General features: G+C 40.2%; 2 protein-coding genes across 10 annotated transcripts in view; both read right to left on the bottom strand.

Moving 5' to 3' along the window:
* The window catches only part of LOC131034465 (F-box/LRR-repeat protein 4), a 150,324-nt gene that overhangs the window by 106,766 nt on the left and 20,788 nt on the right, over positions 1 to 22,770 (bottom strand). The window lies entirely within an intron of this gene.
* LOC131034464 (uncharacterized) lies at positions 18,020 to 21,428 on the bottom strand. The gene is made up of 3 exons (XM_057965963.2): positions 18,884 to 21,428; positions 18,556 to 18,771; positions 18,020 to 18,453 (listed from the first exon to the last, which is right to left on the bottom strand). Exons 1-3 carry the CDS (start codon positions 20,628 to 20,630, stop codon positions 18,197 to 18,199), a joined length of 2,220 nt encoding a protein of 739 aa, XP_057821946.1. The 5' UTR covers positions 20,631 to 21,428; the 3' UTR covers positions 18,020 to 18,196.

Genomic DNA, 22,770 nt, shown 5'->3' with positions numbered 1-22,770 from the left:
TGATCCTCTAACACATGTTAAGACCTTTCAAACAATATGTACTGATTTTGCTTATGACCAAAGGTTGCTTGCAAAATTGTTTACTAGAACATTAAGAGACAAAGCCCTACAATGGTATTGCTCATTGCCTTCCTATTCTATTACTTCTTTCGAACAACTTGCAAATGCTTTCATTCAACAATTCCAAAACAATATAAGTCCTAAAGTTACTTTGATTGATTTAATGCATTGTAAACAAGGTGTTAAAGAAAAAGTGACTGATTTCATTGGTAGATATAAGCATTTGTATGCTCAAATTTCTTTTCCAGTGCCTGACAATGATATTCAAAGAATCTTTATTTCTAATTTACAAAAAGACATTAGAGAAAAACTCCTGTTTTCTGAGTTTACTTCGTTCCAACAGTTGTGCCCAACTCTTTACAATTATCAACTGACTGTGAGTCAAATGGAACAATCACATCCTATGGCTCCGAGTGATAAGGGTGATAGTAGTCAACAACCATTTGGGAAGTTTAAACCGAACAGAGAGTCCATTAAATTCAATGAAAACATCATCAACAACAATGTGAATGCAGCATCAGGTGTGTCTCCTATTTCTAAGTTTTTCAAGAAAGAAAGAAAGTATACTCCTTTGAATGAATCATTGCATAGTATTATGAATAAGTTATTGGAACAAAATGTGCTTACTCTTCCTCCTATAAGGCAAATTGATCCTGCAAAGATTAATTCACCTTATTTTAATAACAAATCTTTTTGTCAATTTCATCGTCAACCTGGGCATGATACTGAAAAATGTTTTGCTTTAAAGGGTAAAATTCAAGATTTGATTGATAATAATACTATCTCTGTTTCTGGAGTGAATGATAAAGGCAATACATCTGTAGCTCCTCCCAACCAAAATCTTCAGATTTTCATTGATCCATTGCCTTCTCATACCTCTAATGCGATTGATACTACTGATTCCTCTGTCTCACCTGATGATCTTGTGTCTATGTCTCCTAATGTGATTAACTTTGTAGAGCAGCAGAAAATCCCTAAAGAACTCTCCATCACCTTTGATTCTAGTGAAACTATCAGGGCCCCTGATGGTCCTTTATATATAGTTGCAAAAGTCAAGAACACACCTTGCCGTGGAGTGCTTATTGATCCTTCGTGCATGGTTAATATCATTATTGAAGAATTTCTTTTTACTTTGCAATTGAATCAAGTGATCTATGATGAAACAAATGTGGTTGTGAAACTATTTGATGCATTTTCTTCTCCTGCAATTGGTTCTATTACATTACCTATTGAGGTCCATAACAAATCCCTTGATGTGGACTTTGCTATTATTCCATCATCCGAACAATTTCGTGTGAAGCTAGGCTATCCTTGGCTATCTTCCATGAAAGCTATTGCTTCTCCTATTCACAAGTGTCTGAAATTTCCCCATAATGGTGAAGTTGTTACTATCAATCATAGTCTCTTTAAACCAGCTGAAAGAACTTCTAGCGTTCCTATTGATTAGTTTTGGCCTAAACAATTCCAATCTCTTCCTCCGCGAAGTGATCATCTTTTCAAATCTTATCAAAAGTGGAAAAAAGATATGATCCTTTCTCTAAGTGAACCTAGAACACCCAAACTTGACATTCCTATCATTCTTGAGAAGGAAGTTCTTCCTTTGAAAGATAAAACCAATGTCTTTCCTCAAGACGATTCCCAACCCATTCCTATGGATGTGACTATGCCTATATCTAATAAACCTCCTAAGAGTAGACCTATACCTCCTCGTCATGATGGACTTGGTCTCCTTCCTAAACCAAATATTCCTCCCTTATATGGAGCAGTTCCTCCTCCTTCCTCTTATGGAGAGAAGAGACCTTCCTCTTCTCCTATTGTTCAGTCTAAGAGACCACAACATAAACACCCAAGTGATAAGGATGAGAACATTCCTCCTCCTCAATCTTCTCAACTTCCTACTAAGACTAGACGAAATCATTCTGCACGTGAACGCCGACGAAAGCGTCGTCTTAGAGCTCAGGCAACTGCTTCTCAAACTTTGCAATCCCCAAAAACACCTTCAACAAGCATTATTCCATTTTCTCCTCAGCCGATGATTGAGCCGAAATCTCCTAAACATAAGATGCATGATGGTCTTGATCCTGTGCAAGTTAAAGACCCTATTTTTATAAATCTTGATGATGATATAGATGAAAATGTTATTCATGATGCAAATGTTACTCCTGTTCATTCTGATAGTGAATATGAACTTGTGGATATTGATAACCATTTATCTAACGCATTTTCTAAAGCACTTATCCTAGCTCCTAGACAAGAACACTGTGGCTTGGGATATGAACATAGCCCTTGTTTGGATCTTGTGATAGCTCCATCTGTTGTGTTGGATGTTCCTCCTCTAGCGTGTTTCCTACCTTCTCGAAACATTGATCAGCAAGATCGGGGGGTAGATGACGTGCTAGACTAGTTCATTAGCATAGCAGATTCTTTCCTCCTCTCTTTTGTTACTTCTTCTATATGTTATTCTCATTCTTCTATTTGTCGTCCTTAGTGTTGTCTACTTGAGGACGATGCAAAGCATTGAGATCTCTCGATCTCTCTCATGTTGACTCAAAAGACACATGTGTTCCCTTCTTCTAGGTGACCTTCCTTGATTAAGGAATGAAAAACAATTATGCATACATACATATGATATACATGACTTATCATACAGCATACTGACCCCGAGGAAAGCGAAGTCACCTTGTGCTTTGTGTTTTGTGTCCATTATCCTTGGGCTTATCTCACACTTGGGGGCTAAATCCTTGTGATAACGTGCTCCTTTCCCTTCTCATTCTTATATGTATCACTACCTTAAAGCAATCACCCCCGGTGAGGCGTGTGCGATCGCTTTAACGTAGGGGGGCATACATCCCGTCCATATCTTTTCAAGATACTTGAAAGTTTCTTGGCAAATTTAGCTTTGCCTTGAAAATTTTTGATATCTTTCTTGCATGACTCATAGTGAGGGAACCTTACTACTGACAGTCATGGTTCTCCCTCGTGATCTTCCCTTTTACTTTGTCAATCGAAGTCGTAAGATCCTTAGTCCACTGGGGGCTTGGTGTATCTTGCCTCCTTGACGTGGTGAAAGTTTTTTTCAATGTTGTTTCCTTGTACTTTACCGGAAGTATGAGCGTACGCTTATACTCCCGCTAAAGTGGGGGCTAAATGTAGCATCCTAAAATTGCGACACTTGCAATTTCGACCGCATTTGGGTCTTCACGATGGCGACGCAACACTGAACCTGAATGGAGACCCCAAAACTTGCTCATGACATCAAAAACTGCATTTTTCCAGCACCCTGGCCTGATCCTCCTTGCACCCTGTTGTCCCGGGAGGTGGGACCAGAGCGCCCAACGCCCTGGTCCTTCAGGACCAGGGCGCCCAGCGCCCTGGTCCCCCAGGACCATGGCGCCCATCACCTTGGTCCCTGGCCCTATTTTGGGCCTGGTCTCCTATGGGACTTCGGGCCTTTTTGTTTGCAAATTGGAAAATAACATTTCCTGGTCGGCCTAAGGTCGGGAAAATCAGTCTTTTAACCCTAATTGGCAAGTATATAAACTACATTTCCTCTCCCATTTGAGGGGGAAGGACATAAGTGTACAAGACGTGGAAACGATATTCAAACATTCAAGCATTCAAGCATTCAAGCATTCCTTCAAGCAATTGATCATTCAAAGTCTCCATTCAAGGCTAGGTGTTGCATTCAAGACAAGGATTCAACCATTGAAGAGGAGATCACATATTACAACATACAACATACAACAAACAACAACATCTATACCTTCGCATATAAGGATACAAACATCCTTACAACAAGGTACTAGTACTTGTTTTACATTACAGTCATTTACATTTACAGCACTTCTCATTTCTTGGTTAATTCCAAAACCGGGGTTTGACCTAAGGGCAAACTCCTAATCCCTAACCCCCCAATCGTCTTCGCTTTTCTGTGTGTAGGTTGCAGGTACGCGGCTGAAATTGGAGATCTGGAATCCTTGTGCAGAGACGAACAGATCCCCCTTCGTTTCGCGGATTTTTCGGAGGACCGTGTGCACGCCGGGCGCCATCGTCCCGTCAACTTTTGCTCAAATTTGCAGGACTGCGCCGTCTCGACATTTTACTGCTAATTTCAGGTCCGCAGCTTCATATCATATCCCTATCTCTATTTATAAGTGAATCTTTCTCACTTTCTATGTATTCCTAGCTTAATCTTTCTATCTACATTCTTTACAAAAGAGGGTATCCTTGCTATCACAACCCTTGAAACTCATATAGAACCCAATCTTGCATTGCGTGGGATTGGATCTTGTGGGTTTCAAACCCTCTTTTGAATGTAAAGTCCCTCCTAAGTGAAAACCATCAACCCTAGTGACTCTCCCTTCTCTCTCCTTGGAGTTGGGGAGGGGAGAACAACTAGGGTTCGATTTTTCCGCTTTACAGTTGGGTCTAAGAGTATTCATGGTGGTGATATATTATGTAGTGTTTGAAGAAGGGCTTGAGTTGTTTGTTCATTTTTCTCCATTAAAGCCCTCAATTCATATTCCATTTGTTCACCCCTTCTGTTGTCTTGGTTTGCAATTTTCTTCTTTTCCCTTTCTAGAGCCTTTAAAGCCCTTGACTAAGTTGCATCAAATATTGTTCGTCCCTCGGGCTAGTAGGAACAATGCTCTAATACCAATTGTAATGCTCGTTTTCTGGATCGCCTTATATTTTGCAAATCTGATAAAACAAGGAACATAATATAGTTAGAGATATAATTTTCAACCAAGGATAAGATAAGATAAACTCATGTTGGAAACTTGCAATCATGTTAGACAAATATTGAAGATATAATCCATAAGATAAATCCATTACTAGGGTTAAAAACATGTAACAAATCTAATCTACTATGTGGGGTTCAACCATAATGAGGCATGTGATAAGGAGACATGATGGTGTGCCCAAAGAGATCTCCTATCCTCAGCCCAAGAGCAGATATCTCATCCCTCTTGGCCTCGTGTGGCCTTTCGCCATCTCACATGAGGTGGTGTACCCAGTGAGGCATCCATAGCCATTCTCCCTCATCATGCCAACCTTCTTCACCCTCTTATGATTGAGACTCCCATGAGTTCAACCCAACAATCGATCAGTGTAGAGGTTGACGGGGAAGCTGCAATAGGCTGCCCCAAAGTGATCCTCTACCTGTTGACGTGTTTTTTATGACCGCGTCTAACACAAAATAAAGTCACCAACAGTCACCTTATCCTCTCTTGATCAAGATTAGTCCGTATGCTAGGATTACTTAAAGTTCAAACGGCTAATTCCCAAGGTTCCTTTAGTGCGTGGATGTGACTCAATTGTTTGATGGGTTTGTTGATAACCCAAGGGGCCTTACGTATGTTGAAGAAACTTATACAAGCTCAAGGATCTTTTGTACGGATGATTTGCAATAAAGGCTCTAGTTTTGGATCTTTCGGATTTTGGACTATGCAGAAAGTAAATAGGAATAGGGCAGAGGAAAACTAGACTAAAGTAATCTAATCCTATGAACAAGGAGACGGGATAACTTGCGCAAAATCCAACCACGCTTCGCTTTGCCAACAACGCACAACTACACGAAGGTGGTGCAATCTTCAAGGGGTGTGTTTAAGGGTTTTCAAATCATCAAGAGAAACCATCAAATCGAACAACTTCTCCTGATAATCGAAGTTAAACATACACATATAACGGAGGCTTAGGCTAACTTTGCATGGTACGCAACAATCAGTTGCATACCAAAAGTATGAGCACGAATTTTGCAACAAGCAATCCTATCAAATCCAGTTCGTCTAACAACATGAAAGCAAATCTAATCTATGAAGAGAATGAGACCATGTGAGCTCCGAAACAACACAAGAACACACCAACAATTGAACAATGTATTAAGTGTTTGCTTCAAAAACTCTTAGCAACAATCTCTGACGATAGTCTCTCCTGATTACAAATGAGGGGGTCACCCCCTTATATAGGCCTCAAGCCATGATTACATGCAAAAACCCTAATTAGGGTTTGCCCTAAAGATTCCCCCACTCATGGTGCAACAAGGTGGGAATCTGCAATTAACAACCCATTATGCCCGTGCACAATTAATTTTAAAGAGCCTAAAATAGCACCCACTCAGCACATTAAATGCCTCATGATGCTGACCATGCCCAGAATATAACCGACACCATCATAAATGCCCATTATTCTCCAAGTGACAGCGGCATGCACGAAGATTCCTTATCTGGTGGTGGCATGTGTTGACTGGTCCACGCCTAGTCAATATTCCTTCAGCAATAAATACGCCATCACTATTCAGTCAAAAGACTTTCGTCCAAAAATGGACGACCATTATCTCGTTCATTAATGGCGTATGCAATGAATCTACCGACGACGGCCTCTAATTCTCCGATGGAGACACTTGGCACGTTCTCAATGTTGAATTCCATCAAGGCAATTTCTTCTTCGCTTCTAGAAAAGAAGCTCTCCCACTCTGCCATGACTTCCTACGTTTTCTTCATCATACCGGAGAATGAAGAAACATTTGCAAAATGTTCCTTAGGGAACGAACCGACGAAGAAGAAATCGTGCAACTGGGATTTCAAGGAGTTCACCGTTATTCCTCCGTCACTGAGTTTCCTTGAAAATAAAGCTTTTATGGCACTAAGGATTTCTTCCTGTATCCCTCTGATAGACTCCTTTGTTGACGGGAATAATCATTATGTTATGTTGGTATATTATGTTTATGTTGTCATCGGTAATAATGAGTTAAGGCGGTCAATTAGTTAGCCGATGGGTAGGTAGTTGGAGTCGCGACAGTTGTGTCGCACCCCTTCGGCTGTCATATATTGTACCACCTCCGGGTGTTGGAGGATATGTAATGTTGGCGACACATTATAATATGAACATCTTTTGACATTAATGGCAAGCTTATTCTGGTACTTCTTTTGTATTTGCATTGTGCATTGCTATTCGATTTCTGTATTCTTCCTGTTTACCCAGTGAGGTAAACATTTGGCGCCGTTGCCAAAATTATTTCGAGAGGGACGGGAATATACTACATGGCACAGGGATAATGGGACAACCATTGCCCGAGGGGACGAGCAATAACCCTGACGAAGATCACCAAGAACTGTTCGAAGGAGAACGAGCACTCACAAAAGATTTCTCTTGCATCCTTCAAGCGGCCATCGAAACACACGTACGGAGGGAAGCCACCATTGAGGCTGTTCCAAAGGATGCTGTGTGGAGCACGCTTGGTGTAAGCTCGGCGGTGAATCGGTTGATGAGCAATTTGCCTAACCTTTTGGCTCAAGCATTTTTGGCTCTTCAAAACCGCAGAGAAGACACCTACCGTGAGAACCGACGACAGCACATCTTACGAGAATTTCATGAGCGCCAGGATGACGGACGTAGAGAGGACCGACGAAGGACAAATAATCCTTAAATTGTGAAGGGAGAGAAATAAAGAACACTGTTGGAAGCGAAGAATTATGTTGATTGTATACAAAAGAATGAATTAATAAAGACTGTTGTGTTTTGGTTTATGTGTTGTGAAACATGAAATTGTACCACAATTAATGCCCAATTTATTGAATAAAGACAGAAATAAGAAATTAGAAACCGACGAGTGGGAGGCTGCACAGAAGGCTTTGATTCTGGAACAACGTGTAGAACGTAGACGGAGGCTGAGGCAACTTGCCGAAGGACGACCTGCCGAAGGGTTGCCCGAAGGGAACCAAGGAGGTGTCACGGAAGGTGCAGAAGCCGAGGGGAATTTCTACGCGTCGCCGGACTACTGTAGAGCAAGAAGCCTCGAAGAGTTTCTGGAGGAAACTAGGTTACGGAGAGAACTAGTTGAAGAGACTCGAGATCGGTTCAAAAACTTATCTCTCACGCCACAAAGAGAGGATCACCGAAGGGAGCCGGGCACAGGTGACGGCGAAGGGGGAGCTAACCGCACGGTAGTCGCTCTCACGCCACAAAGGGAGGATCACCGAAGGGAGCCGGGCACGGGTGACGGCGAAGGGGAAGCTAACCGCACGGTAGGTACAAGGCAGAACACCGTACCTTTGGTCACCACCACAAGAGACATCAGCGGCATCGGAGGGAGCAGTGCCGGAGGGCAGACACGGCCACAACCACCTCCAAGTGGACGACTTCCATCAATGGCGACCAAACAGAAGTTGCCCAAATTCAACGGGGATAGCAAAGATGATCCCGCACGGCATTGCCGTACCTGCGAAACCATCTGGACAGCCAACGGGGTGACTGACCAGGATGAATGGATGAAGCAGTCCTGACTCAAAGCTTTACTAAAAGAAACTCCCTTCGTAATTCCAAAAGACCTCATGATTTTCCAAATGCAACCAACAACCTAGTGGGAAGTCAGAGCGTTACATAACAAAATCACCCAATATCAAATGGATACCCCTCAGGACAAAACAACTAACCTAAAACAAAACACCTAAACTAAGAACGAAAACAAAAGGCAAACCAAAGCGAAACGAAAAACAAACAAACGGAAAACAACGAAAGCAAACTAAACTAACTATGTACAAGGGAAGGCCTTGGGCATTTCAGGACTGGAAATAATGTTTGAGATACCTCCCATTGACAGGCAACGGGATGTCTTCTCCAGTTAAAGTCTGCAACCTAAATGCATTTTCTCCCAATATCTCTGAAATTTGATAAGGGCCTTTCCAAAGCTTATCAAACTTATCATGTTCCCCTCTTTTCTCATGTGCTTTGTCCCAATACAGGACGAGATCTGAGATTTGGAATGCCTTAACTCTTGCTTGTCGATCAAACCATCTCTTCACCACTCCTTGGTGTTTCGCAAAGTTTTCTAACGCTTGATCTCTCTTTTCTTCCAGGTTCATTAACTGCGTTAGTCGGGCTTGTACTGCATCAGTGTCTTCCATGTACTCCTGAATGAATCTTAAAGTCGGGATCCTGAGTTGCATGGGGAAGACTGGGTCTTGGCCATAAACCAGAAAATAAGGCGAAATGCCTAATGCGTTCTTTGTTCTGATTCTGTCCGCCCATAAGGCGAATCTTAACTGGGTGTGCCATTCTCTCGGACTTCTCTCTAGCAATTTCTTGATAACACTGAGCAAATTCTTGTTGGTGGATTCTGCTAACCCATTACCCTGAGGATAATAATTTGATGAGAACTTGAGGGTTATTCCATATTCAAAAGCCCAATTTGAGAATCTCAATGATGTGAATGCCGATCCATTGTCGCAAACCAACGCATAGGGACATCCAAACCTTGTGATTATATTTTCCTCCAGAAATTTGATTACAACTTCAGTAGAGCAAACTTTAAGTGCTTGTGCCTCTGACCATCTGGTACAATAATCTGTAGCTGTGATGATGTACTTGTGTTGTGCCGAAGATGCGGGGTTAATGACACCAATAAAATCCATTCCCCATTTGGCAAATGGTCTAGCTTCAATCACTGGATTCAGTGGCATGGCAGGATTCCTTTCTCTAAAAGCTGCGACTTGAAATGTATGGCAAGTCCTAATATGATTAAATGTATCTTTGAAAAGCGTAGGCCAGTAATATCCTGCTCTCAGGATCTGATGAGCTGTAGCAAGGTTGGCTCCATGTCCGGTTCCAAACTTGGAATGGAAATGTTCGATTATCTGTTTTGCTTCATCTTTACCAACACACCTCAAATATACCCCTTCATGATTTCTGCGATATAAAACAGATCCTTGAAGCATGTAGTGCTGACACTTCATTCTTAGTGCTCTCTTCTGTGTGGGTGTCATGCGAGCAGGACATCTATGATTAAGTAAGTATGTCACAATATCTTTGTACCATTCATCATGTGTGACGTCTTCTAATTCATAAACTTGCTGGACTAATCCTGGTCCATCAATTGCCAATGTCTGCGCCAAAGCTTGTCCTCGGACAAGTTTCATGGGCTGTATTTCAATATCAAATTCTTGGATAATGGCAACCCACTTACCTCTTCTTTCTCCTAATTCATTTTGCATGAGAAGAGTCTTGACTGCCGCATCAGGTACTATTGCATAAATCTTGGCCCTCAGTAGGTAATGTCTGAATTTCTTAACTGCCTTTACTAATGCGTATGCTTGCTTTTCAACATTGGGATATCTAAGTTCTGCATCTTTCAACGGGGTGCTCATGAATGCAATCGGATTCTCATCCCTTTCTTCACTTCTCTGGGTGAGAATAGCGGCACAAGTGTAATCAGAAGCGAAGGAATATAAATAGAAGGGCTTGAGGTAATCTGGACTGATCAATACTGGTGCTTCTGTGATGGCCGTCTTTATTTCCTCAAACGCCCTTTTGGCTTGTGGAGTCCATTCAATCTTTGCGTCTTTCTTTAACATTTCATTCAAAGGTCTGACGATCTCGGCAAATCCGGTGATGAACTTTCGGACGAAGTTGATTTTGCCGAAAAATGACTTGAGTTCTTTCTTGCTTGCTAGCAAATTGATAGTGGATATAGCCTTCACTCTTTCAGGATCAATGGATATTCCCTTTTCTGAAATGACATGTCCTAAAAGCTTTCCTTCTGTGACTCCAAATATGCATTTCTTTGGATTAAGGGAGACACCGTATCTTTTGCACCTTTGGAAGACTCTTCTCAAGTCGTCCACATGATCTTCTCTTTGCCTAGAGAAAACTGTGATGTCATCCATATATATAATAATGCATTTACCAATTAAATCTCTGAAAGCGATATCCATAGCTCTCTGGAATGTGGCCCCGGCATTTATAAGTCCAAAAGGCATCCTCTTGTAAGCAAACGTCCCCCATTTGGTGGTGAAAGCAGTCTTTAGTCGATCTTCAGGTTCGACTAGAACTTGGTTGTATCCTGAATATCCATCTAGAAAGGACATCATCTGCGATCCATTGACAATCTGCAACACTTCATCTAATGATGGTAGCGGATAATTATCTTTCTCTGATGCTCGGTTGAGATTTCTGAAATCAACACACAATCTGATTTCTTCACTTTTCTTTCTAACAGGTACCAGGTTGGCGACCCACGTCGAATGTCTTACTGGGAAGATGATCTTGGCTGTGAGTAACTTCTTCACTTCTTGGTATATCAGTGGTTCCAATAGAGGATTAACCGGTCTTTGTCTTTGCCTGAATGGCTTGCTTCCTGGCTTCAACGGGATTGTGTGAGTGATAATTGCAGTATCATAGGTCTTAAGATCTTCATAACTCCATGCGATGACATCTGGGAAGTCCCTCATATTTTTCAGGATTCCATCTCTTTCAGTCGCTGTGCAGGACTTACCAATGAATACGTTCTTGGTTTGTATCTCATCACCTAGATTGATCGTGTCGCACATGTTTCCTTCCGAACTGTGGTTCTTCTTTTCTTTTAACTTGTCAGGATCAAAAATCCTTTCTAATTCAACCATTCCTTTTGGAATAGTGTTTGTCTTTAAATTCAGGACACCTTCAGCATCGAATTCGGCTTCACCCCCTTCATCTTCATCAATGATCTGTGTTAAGAAGACGTCCGTGTTGGTTAGGAAGTCCAAAATATGCTTGTCATCTTCGAAAACTTGAAAATTGGTAATGTTGTCTGGGACTGAATGGACTGATACTAACTCGACCGTGAACTTCTTCAATCCTTCCATTGCTAATGGTATCAATGAACTGGCGGCCTGTGCAAGGGAATTAGCCACTTGATTCTGGTGTCTATATATAGAATTGATATTGAAAGCTTCAAAACTCTCAATGAGATCCCAGACTCGATTTCTGTACTTAGTCAATCTTTTATCGTGGCAAACATACTGCTTCCTAATTTGCCTTATAGCTATTTCTGAGTCTCCATATACTTGTAGTATCTTTGCCCCCTTTTGGATGGCTAATAATAATCCATGAATCAAAGATTCATATTCAGCTACGTTGTTGGTACAAGGGAACTGCAATCTGTGAGCGGCAAGATAAGTTTCTCCTGTTGGACTAATTAATTCGTAACCAGCTCCAGATCCTTGTTTAGATTTAGATCCGTCGAACCTTAATGTCCATATTTGATTTTCTTGTTTTTCTGTTTATGGGCCTTCCTGACTTTCAGATGATGTATCGGATAAAACTTTATCTTCCATAGAACTCTCGGTCTCTGTAGAGCTTTCATTCTCTGAATCTTGAATTTCTTCCAGGATTAGTGTCTGCGGGGCCCTTTTGTATACTTGCTCCAATGCGGTCTGGCATAAAGCACAAGATAATTCTGAGTGGACGGCATTGTGAATTCTACACCAATTTGGAAGAAGCAAATCTCAGACGGACTTCAAATTGCCAAGTTGCACACTTTGTTGGATGTTTCTATGTACGAACCTCCTGAAATTTTCAAACATCCCTTCATCTTCTTGATCGGAACCTTGATCGCTTTCAATGACCATCTCTGTCGATTCTATCACTTCTTGTTGACTATCTTCATCTTGTACGCTTTGTATCATCAAGAGTTCCTCCACTTTGGGCTTGTACATCCCCAAGTCGGATTCCAAAAACAGGACTTCGTTGTCTTCCCCATATTCAGTTATCATCAATCTCAACCTTGGAGTGCTATCAATTTTGATCTGGTTCGGGACTCCTCTCCATGGTAGCCACATGTGTGCGAAATCAGTTGACACATACCCATTCAATTTTCGCGACCAATCTCGACTTAGGAACATCCCATATGAATCTGGAATATCCACCACTGAAATATCTATGAAGTTCTGGACTCTTGAATCCGCGGCCAATTGCATGTGAATGTTGTTCAATTCGCCCATGACTGGAACTTCTGTCTTGTCGAGCTGAGTGACCTTTCTCTTAGTAGGAGCGGGAGTTATACCTAGTCTTTGACAGACAGCCAGGGGCATCACATTACTTGAAGCTCCTGAATCATAAAGGCAATTGTGCAGTAATTTTCCAAAGATTCTAACTGATAACAGGAACGGGGCCGGTTCGTCTTTTCCTTGAGAAAGGCCTGAGGTCTCCTCACTTGGTTCCTGATGTTTGACTTCATTAATCTTTGAATGATCGTCCTTTGCTGGGTTCTCCTCTTTTGAGTGATTAGATTTGTTTGTAGATTTTCCTTTCTTGACTACATCTTTCTTGATTGCGACTTCCTTTTCTGGAAGAGTCTGATTAGTAGCGAGGCCTTCCTTGATAGTAGGCTGAGTCTTCTTAGTTTCGCCCCTTTTGAGTAATACTTTTCCTTCCAACATATCTTCCTTTTTAGCTGGGAAGGTTATGGTCTGGACAATGCATTCATTCTGTTCGGACTGCCCTTGGTCAGCGGCTTCCTCTTGGGTCACATTAATAGTGGCTTGAACATTTGACCTAGCTGTACTAGACTCACTTAGGCTATTGATCACTGCATCCTTGATTTTTTAAACTTTGAGCAACTCATAGAGTGGTAGACTCACTTTAACTTTTTTAAGTTCATCCAACACCAACGCGGCCAACCTTTTCATTTCATTACCCGCGGGAGGTGCAATATTTCTTTGTCTGTATTCTTGTGTGTTCTGCGGGTACTCCGGAATGTTGCTGGCTTGGGGATCCGGCGGAGTAGAGAAATTGTTTGGAGGGATGGACGTAGTTAGAGGTTCTTGATTCCTTTGATTTCTATGATAAACTCTTTGATTCACGCCTCCTGAAGATTGGTGAAACACCTCCTTTATTCCTTCTACCAGGACACTGTCGTTCAATGGTGGAAAATAATACTCTGAATCCTCTACAGGTCCATTTGCAGATGCAGGTGGGAATTGAGATCCTGGTGGTACCATCGGTCCATTAGCTGACTCTGGTGGAAATCTTCCATTTTGTACTTGACCAATTTCCTCTTGTGAATATCTGCAGGTTTCAACAATCATGGCTTGACCGTACTGCGTGGTTGGAACAATTTCGTATCCTGTCGCGGGAGGATTTTCAGGTGGATTAGTGGTGCGCATCTCTTGTTGGAAAATGTCAGCCGCGATCTTGAATTCAGGACACTGCAACTCAAAATGTTGGTTCGTATTGTGGAGTCTGCACCAACTGGACAAGGCTGCTTCGGCTAAAAACACTTTACTTGTAGAAGGATTTTCTTGATTCTGCGAATTTGGAGGATTATCTAGAGGCGTCACCACATTTCCATTGTTGGGAGCCGTATTCCAAGGTCTCCTCTGGAAGCCTTGGTTGTTATTTCCTTGATAGTTGTTTCTAAAGCCTTGATTATTATTTCCTTGGAAATTTTGATTGTGATTGATCCTTTGCATGCTTTGGAGTTGATTATTCTGGTTCCTCAAATGAGTCACCTCAGTTGATAGCTTCTTGACTTGTTCAATCAATTCTTTCATTTCGTCCTTTTCTTCTTGTGTCCTTGACGAACTTGTGGCATTTTGCAGGTACACAGGTTGTGCGGGTGGAGCTTGAGAAATTGGAGCTCCAGGGTGAAGGACCAACTGATTTGCCGACTGTACGCTTGGATATGTTGCTTGCGGGATTGGATTCATGACTGGAGTTTGGTTGGCCAAGGCCGTACCAACTGCCTGCATCTGGTTCGGTGCTGCGACAGGTCCCATGTGTAGTAGTGGCCCAGTGATATTTTGACCCATGTGCTTACTGACTTCAATAGCTTTTGCGTAGGCCGCATTTAGATCATTCGGAGTCGGGTGCATCCTTACGAACATAGCAGTGAGATGATCTAAGGCTCCATAGTAAATTTCTCTTGGATCTGCAATGAGATAAGGAGGATGTAGCATCGTGTATGCGCGGTGAAATCTGTTGTTGAAAGAAGTGATAGGTTCATGTTCTCTCCTTCGGACCTCAACGAATTGTCTATATAACTCAGCTGGTGTAGTTGGGATACCAAATTTGGCAATGAATGCATCTTTCATCGCGTCCAAAGTCCTGATGGACCCTGTAGGCAAATGAATGAACCAAAAATATGCCTCTTCTCCCAATGAGTAGGGAAAAAGCCTACATGCCACATCTCCATATTCAATTTGTCTATTGCGAAGAAGGTCCTCGAACATTTTGATATGATCTTCTGCTGTGCGATGGAAATCACTGACATTGAACTTGGAACAAAAATGCTCTGGATTCTTTGGCATATCATGATAAACTGCAAATTCCAATGGTGATGGATTGTTGACTAACCAAGTCGCACCATTGAGTATATGAGGAGGAGGAGGTGGAGGTGGAGCACGTTGAGCCATCGTACTTTTTGAAGCTGATCTTGATGAACTAGCTTGGCCTTTTGTTTGAGAAATTGCCTGGATACTGGATTGGATCGCCGCTTGTACTTGTTATTGAAGAATTTGTGATGACTCAGGAGATCCTTCCAATCTTAATTCGAACTCTTTGGGAGTGTCTTCTCTTTTAACTCGCTTTGCTTTAGAAGTAAATTGAAGTTCACTTAGATTCTTGATGCTTGGTGTGGACCTCAACAACCTTTGATGTTTCTCGGGCGAGAATGAACCAATGCGATCCAGCGTGAAGTCTTGTGAAGATTATTGTGGGTTCCTTTGATTGCGAAGTTCTCTAGCTATGACCCTTCGATGTTCTTCGGCTCTATCTTCCTCTTGTTCCAAGATAATTCTGACTCTGTTATACTCAACTTCACTTTTCCTTGCGTTCCACGCTACTTGATTCAATCCTGAAATGATATCTTCCTGGGTATTGCCTATCTGCAAATTTGGTTGTACCACTTGATTCAATCCTTCACGTGGAAACACCATCGTACTTCATGATCACTTTTGCAATGTATTTCCCTTCAAACTCTTTGCTTTCAGAAATTCGGAAAACTGCCCTCCTTCTAGCGCCAATTCTGTTGACGTGTATTTTGTACACCATCATACACAGAATAAAATACCATTAGGCATCTTATCCTCTCTTGAGAAAAAGCCTCTAACTGCTGAAGATTCGCATAAAGGATCAGTTAGGATGACTCCAAGGTTCTGGTTAGTAGGGTCTCTACGTGTGGACAAGCTTCCAGCGGTATGATGTGATTTGCTGTTTCCTTCAAGGGGTCTTACGCATTCCGAAAGTTCAAGATTTGCTAAACTAAAGAAACTATTCAAAAATAACAAAAGAGTAGGGTTTGAAAGAGGTCTAGTCTAATCTAACCCTAAAAATGACTTCGTGTAGACAAGACTTGGCAAGATTCAACCAATTTCAATTTTGCCATAAGGTAACAACTCTATTGAAATTGATGCGATCTTCTAAGGTAACAAAATGATATTCAATGCATCAAAGATCAAAGACACTACCACGAAGGTACATATCCAAGATACAATAATGATTGAAGATTAAGGGACTCAAAGTATTCTCCAGTCGACCACGCAAGGCGTTCCTACAATCAGCAAGAAGCTAGTGGTATGGAAAGCGAATCCTACCAAAAATCAAGTCTCACACTATATCCTTCAAATTAACACACTACTTTGATTGAGCATGATTCAAGTAGATTAAACAACCATGAAGATAACCAAGAAAGTTGCAACAAAACACCATAACTTCAATACTTTATTGATTTCCAAGTCATCATGTACAACAATTGCTTGAATTCCTCTCTTCAAAACTCAATCTCGCTACAAAATAAAATTGCTTCTAACTCTAATCTCTCTAATACAATAAACTCTTTGATATCTAACCATTACCAAATGAAATGAAAAATGGGGGTATAAATAGCATCCCCAATTACAATGAAAGGTCCAGATCGAAAGTAGATCAACGGTCAAGATCATGACACCTAAACCCTAATTAGGGTTTGTTACAAATGGCCTCCTTTTTACTGAACAATATTAAATACATAGCCAAATATTAAATTTGGCACAAAAATCTAGGAGACATAAACCAATGACAAATAAGATGCCATGTCATCTATAACAACCTTTCATCTAGAATCTTATTCCCTTTCCAATGTTCTTTTTTGGCATATGCAATGAATCTTGTCACGATTCCTTCGATTTCTGCAATTGGAATCTCGGGAAGATTCTTCATACTCTCTTCCAAGTGGATGACCTGATCGAATGCATCTAGAAGAGCTGCGTCCCAAGTAGATTCAAGTTCCTTTGTTCTTTCAATCAGGAGCATGGTGGCAAACATTTGATCATATTGCTCATCTGTAACATTTGCGTCCTTGCAAAAGATGACCTTGATTCTATCCTCTAATTCCTGCATATCCACATCTGTCTCGACCTCGATCCTTCTGCCAAGAATGGTACGAAGTACTTCAAATACTCTGTCCTGGATCGGATTGATCACCTCCTCAACTTGGCTACATCTAGTACTGATGTCCTCGAAGAAAACACTCTTCATATGGAGTAAGGTTGACCACTGAAGCAAACTGTGAGGTCCTCCATCCATGATCTTCTCTTGTGCTAAGACTTTCCTTGATGTGTGTCTAATTACCTTCAAGACAGGAATGATGACATCTTTGGTATGGGCAAATGCAGCTACTGTTATCATCAAATTGTGGATTATCTCAAGAACTTGGATAGCTTGATGAATAATCTTCATCATCCTTGTTACAAATTCTATGGCCACTGTATGAGATTTATCCATCCAAGTACTTGTACGTTGGACCATGTTCCTGAATCTTTCTGCCTCATTGATTGATTGAAGTGGAAGTGCTTGCACTGGTGATCTAGTTGGATCCTGACGTCCCAAAGGTTCATTGATGTGACTGAAATATGTCCTCCATGCACCGACCTCTCTCTCAAGCTTTCTATTCTTCTCCATTTCTTCTCTAAGCTTGTCTTTTAATGCTTCAAATCAAGGAAACAATAATCGTTTGGGGAATTAATCGGCAAAACAAAAGTATAAGATTTTTTCAAAAAATCGGGAAAAAATCGGGAAAAAATCGGATATACAAAAAAACGTAAAAAATTGCAGAAAAACAATCAAAAACTACTTTTTTTATATATTTTAGGGTATTTCCATAGCATAGAGATATTGTAGGCAAATAAAATAGACACTGGAAAACATGAATTGCAAGAAATAGATTTTTGTTGTTTATATTCATATCACTGATTACGTTCCACAAAATATACTACACCATAAATAATATCTAGATGGTGATAGATGTCAAAATGTCAATTACAATATAGTTTGTGACTTTGAACAAAGTCAACCTGTAAACTAAGTACAAAATTCCAAAATCTCAAATGTAGGCAATGACATGCTAGAGAGTAGGAGGCCCTGATGATGAAGCTCCTGGGTAAGAGCCTGTCCTAATTCCTTCAACCCATTCAGGACGAAAGTTGGCTTGCCTCATGATATCAAAATCTTCAGACACAAGCGGACGATCAGCAACAACATAATCATCATCAACATCATCATCAACATCATCATCATCATCATCAGCATCATCAGCAGCAATCAACTCGCACTCTGGATATATCTCATCGAGGTCAATTGGCAAGCATTCCTCAATAGTTCCTGATTTTGCCCATGTAGAAATTAGTGTTTCCCTTACAAATGAAAAACCAATGAATAGTGAATACAATTCAAAAAACTGCAACTATATATTAATATTCTCACCTTGAGCTTTCCTTATCTTCAAGCGGAGGTTGTGATGAACAAATACCAAGTCATTCAGTCGTTGTTGTGATAGGCGGTTGCGTTTCTTAGAATGTATGTGTTCAAACACACTCCAATTACGCTCACAAGCTGATGAGCTACATGGTTGGCTCAAAATACGCACCGCCATCCACCTTAAATTTGGTATTTCATCTCCAAAAGAAGCCCACCATGCAGCTGAAAAACACATTATATGGAGATGATATTGTAAGACTAAGAATATCTTATAATCTTAACAAACTTAATGGTTGGCAAAATAAAGAGATTGTCAAAAGTTTATAGAGTGTACCTGGTTGAATTGTCTTTCTGCTTTGTATAGCAGCCCTAGAAGAGAGAAAGCCCTTAGCATGCTTGTACATTTCCAGCTCTATCGTAGCCACATCAAATTTTTCCAAGTCAGGAAACATTTTTTCCATGCACTTGAAGAAGCCTTGTTTGATCTCAGCATCAATTTCCAGGAAGTCAGTCTTATAGAATAACAGAGGATTGAGAAAATATCCTGCAGCATGGAGAGGAGTGTGCATTTGTCCATCCCATCTCCTATCAATTATGTCCCACAACGGCATATACTTATCCCTGTTATTTTCCAGCTTACTCCTTATCACCTCCTTGGCCCTATCCATGGCCTCATACACATATCCCATGGGGGGTTTATCTCCATCCACTAGTCTCAAGACTTTTACTAAAGGCTCTGAAAATTCTACAATTTGTTCAATAGATTCCCAAAATGTGGTAGAATACATATACCCTGCCACTGCTATGCCATTTGCTTGAGTTGTGAAACCAGACTCCATCCACTCAGCTGAAACAAACATTCGCCTTAAATTACCTTTTTGTTCACATAATGTTTGTAATGCAAGGAAATATGTTGCAAATCTTGTCACTCCTGGTCGAACTAGCTCCTTGCCTCCTGTGAAAGAGCGCATTATAGCCAAAACCCTTGTGTGATTATAAACAAATTTGGTAACCTTGTGAGCTTTCTGAAATGCCGCCTTAACCCATTCAATTTTTCCAATGTCCTCTAGGGTTAGATCAAGGCAATGTGCTGCACATGGTGTAAAAAACATGGAAGGATATTTATCTGTCAGAAGTCTCCCTGCAGCAACACAAGCAGCAGCATTGTCTGTGATAAATTGAACCACATTTTGTGGCCCTACATCCATAACTACCACGTCATACATCTCAAACAATGCATTTGTGGATTTCATCATATTAGATGCATCCACAGATTTCAAAAAAACAGTGCCAATCTCACAAGAGACAAGGAAGTTAATGAGAGTTCGGTTCCTTCTATCTGTCCAACCATCTGACATGATGCTGCAACCAGTTCTAGCCCACTGTAATCGATGTTGTTTAACAACATCTTGAACATCCTCTACTGCATCTTTCAGCATACCAACCCTCAATGATTCACAAGATGGGGCTTGAAACCCAGGACCTACAGCTGCAATAGCATCTACCATGGGTTGCCAATATGGATTTCTGGAAGCATGGAATGCCGTGTGAGAGGAGTACCAATAATTAGCAATTGCCTTCTTTGCTTGTTCAGTGACAGTTTTCCTCCATCCTGTACTCTCCAAAGTGGTTTGTGATCCTGGTGTGGTACGAGGTTGGAAGAAAGCATTAGTGTTTCCTCCACCTGTATTTGGTCCATGTGCTATAGAATTATGTGTCGACCCAGATTCCCTGAAACTCCCATCTTCACCATCCTCCTCACCCAAATGGTTCGTCTTGGGATCTGCAGAACTAGAACCTAGTTCAACGGTAATTCTTGCCTTTTTGGCCTTACTCTCAGCAATCCCGTCAAGAGATTGCTTTGCCTGATACGAGACATCTGTAGGGCATGCCTTGCATATCACGGTGTTATTTCCTCGTTCTTTGGACAAATGCCATTTGAAACGATAAATTCCACCACTGATCTCTTCTAGACACCAATTGCACTTGACCTTCGTGCTACCAGGAACTGCTGTGCAATGTGTCCACGCAAAGTCTTTTTGACGCGGCATTCTGATCAAAAAACAGATCTGTAAAAACATTACACTTAGTCTTAAACTTTTGAGGGATCTAGGGTTGGGCTTGTGTATAATAATTGCATTTTAATTACATTGACATGGGAAATTGGAAACCTAAATGTAATTGAATTTCAAGTTTACACCAATGGTATACTTTAATCATTGCTCAATACATAACCTAGTAGATGACCACAAACAACTGTGACATAATGACATTAATTCATAAATTTACGACATCAAGACAAAGAACTAATAGTAGAAGTCACACACAGTTATATGGGCACCTATATTAGACCTTTGACACTTAAAGAATCAATGCCATGCAAAGTTATATCAAAATCAAGATCAAATAGAATATTAGTTGGGCAAAGCTAAGACTTCATATTGTCACAAGTCATAATAAAGACACAATTTCATAAGCATGTTAAGTAGACTGGTTTCTAAACGCCCTATGACAAGTAATTCCCCATCCTTTGTCAGGATTGATGATTAGGAAATAAGGATTGGGGCTTAAGCATAGTAACTGCCAAATGTATTATGAATCCTAATTGTTCCTTCACTTATGAATTGTTTTCTATCACAAAAAACCAAAACAAGGAAATTTTTAAGTGATATGGTTGAGCAGTAGGGTTTCTATGGTAGTCTACCCAATTTTATAAAAAATATATCTCTATTTTCTGTGCAAATTAAACTGTATAAATTAATAAAGAAAATGGAGTTTAATATGATTTTTATTATATAGAAAATAGAGCAAAAATATATATACAAAAAACATATACATAAATTTTTTAAAAATATTTTATGTATAAATTTCCTATATATACTTTATTTTCTGTATAAATTTATATAGAAAATATAGCCACTGTATAAATTACAGTGGCTATATTTTCTGTATAAATTTTTTACAGTGGCTACAGAAAATAGAGTATATATTTTCTGCATTAATCTATGATTCTATACTATACAAAAAATATATAAGTACTTCTGTATACAGCCATTAATATAGAAAATTAATACAAAAAAATTATAAAGAAAAGTTAATACTATATTAAATAAAGAAATATACAGAAAAATACTCTGTTTTTTTAATTAATTTTCTATAAAATACATAAAATTAATATAGAAAAATTAATACTCTATTTATATAGAAAATCACATAAAAAAATTCTATTTAATATAGTCTCTTTTTCTGCATACAAATACTCTATTTTTTGTATTAATTTTCTATAAAATACATAAAATTAATATAGGAAAATTAATAATCTATTAATACAGAAAATCACATAAAAAAATTAATAATCTATTAATACAGAAAATAACATAAAAAAATTAATAATCTATTAATACTTAAAATTAATAATCTATTAATACATTAAATTAATTTAGGAAAATTATTTCTGTATATTTCTGGCAAATCACATAAAAAATACAGAAAATCACATAAAACTTTGGATTAAAAAAATTTGTGTAAAAACCTGGCAATGGCAGAAGACCTCTTCCCGTCAATGTGCAATGGCGCGACCTCTTCCCGTTTTCGTCGAGCTCCCGTGCCTCTTCTCTTCCCGTCGGGCTATTTCACGACCCCACAATGGCTTCCGTCTAATTACGCGACCCCGTGGTTTTCGTTGTTAATTTACAAACACCTTCCCCGCGTATTTATAAAAAATCTGACATTTTCTAACATTTTGCGGCGTGTTTAGGGTTTTCGCAGGGATTTTTAGGGTTTTCGCGGGTTATTATTCCGCGTTGGTGATTTTTACCGATTAATCGCGTCTAATATGTTCGTTTTTTTGCCGATTATACTCGAAAAAATCGTTGACCGCGTTGACCGATTAAAACGCGATTTTGGGGGGGAATTAATCGGCCAGACACCCGATCAACGATTAATCGGGTTTAATCGCGTTTTTTTCCAGACTGTTGTTTCTATGCTTCAAATGAGTCGGTAGCATCATCTAGTGTCTGCTCTGCTGTAGAGGGTCCTAGCTCAAATGTCTGTATATCATATTCCTCTGCTAGGATCTCACCTTCATATTTGTCTACTGCCGGTGTAGCTATCTGCAGTTTTCTGGATCCAGTCTCATCTCGAATCATCTTGGACATCTTGGTAGCCTTTCTCTTCTCTGTTACTTCGTGTGAACGTCCAACAAGGCTCTCTAAATCAATT

This window comes from Cryptomeria japonica, chromosome 9 (assembly GCF_030272615.1).
Source record: "Cryptomeria japonica chromosome 9, Sugi_1.0, whole genome shotgun sequence".
NCBI lineage: Eukaryota > Viridiplantae > Streptophyta > Pinopsida > Cupressales > Cupressaceae > Cryptomeria > Cryptomeria japonica.
This window is presented reverse-complemented; position numbering and strand designations above follow the sequence as displayed.

Coding starts and splice junctions, on each gene's coding strand:
- LOC131034464 (XM_057965963.2), bottom strand. CDS start 20,630: ATGTTTTTACAGATCTGTTTTTTGATCAGAATGCCGCGTCAAAAAGAC. Junction 18,772..18,883: donor CAGAAAGACAATTCAACCAG/GTACACTCTATA, acceptor TGTGTTTTTCAG/CTGCATGGTGGGCTTCTTTT. Junction 18,454..18,555: donor GAAGATAAGGAAAGCTCAAG/GTGAGAATATTA, acceptor GGGCAAAATCAG/GAACTATTGAGGAATGCTTG.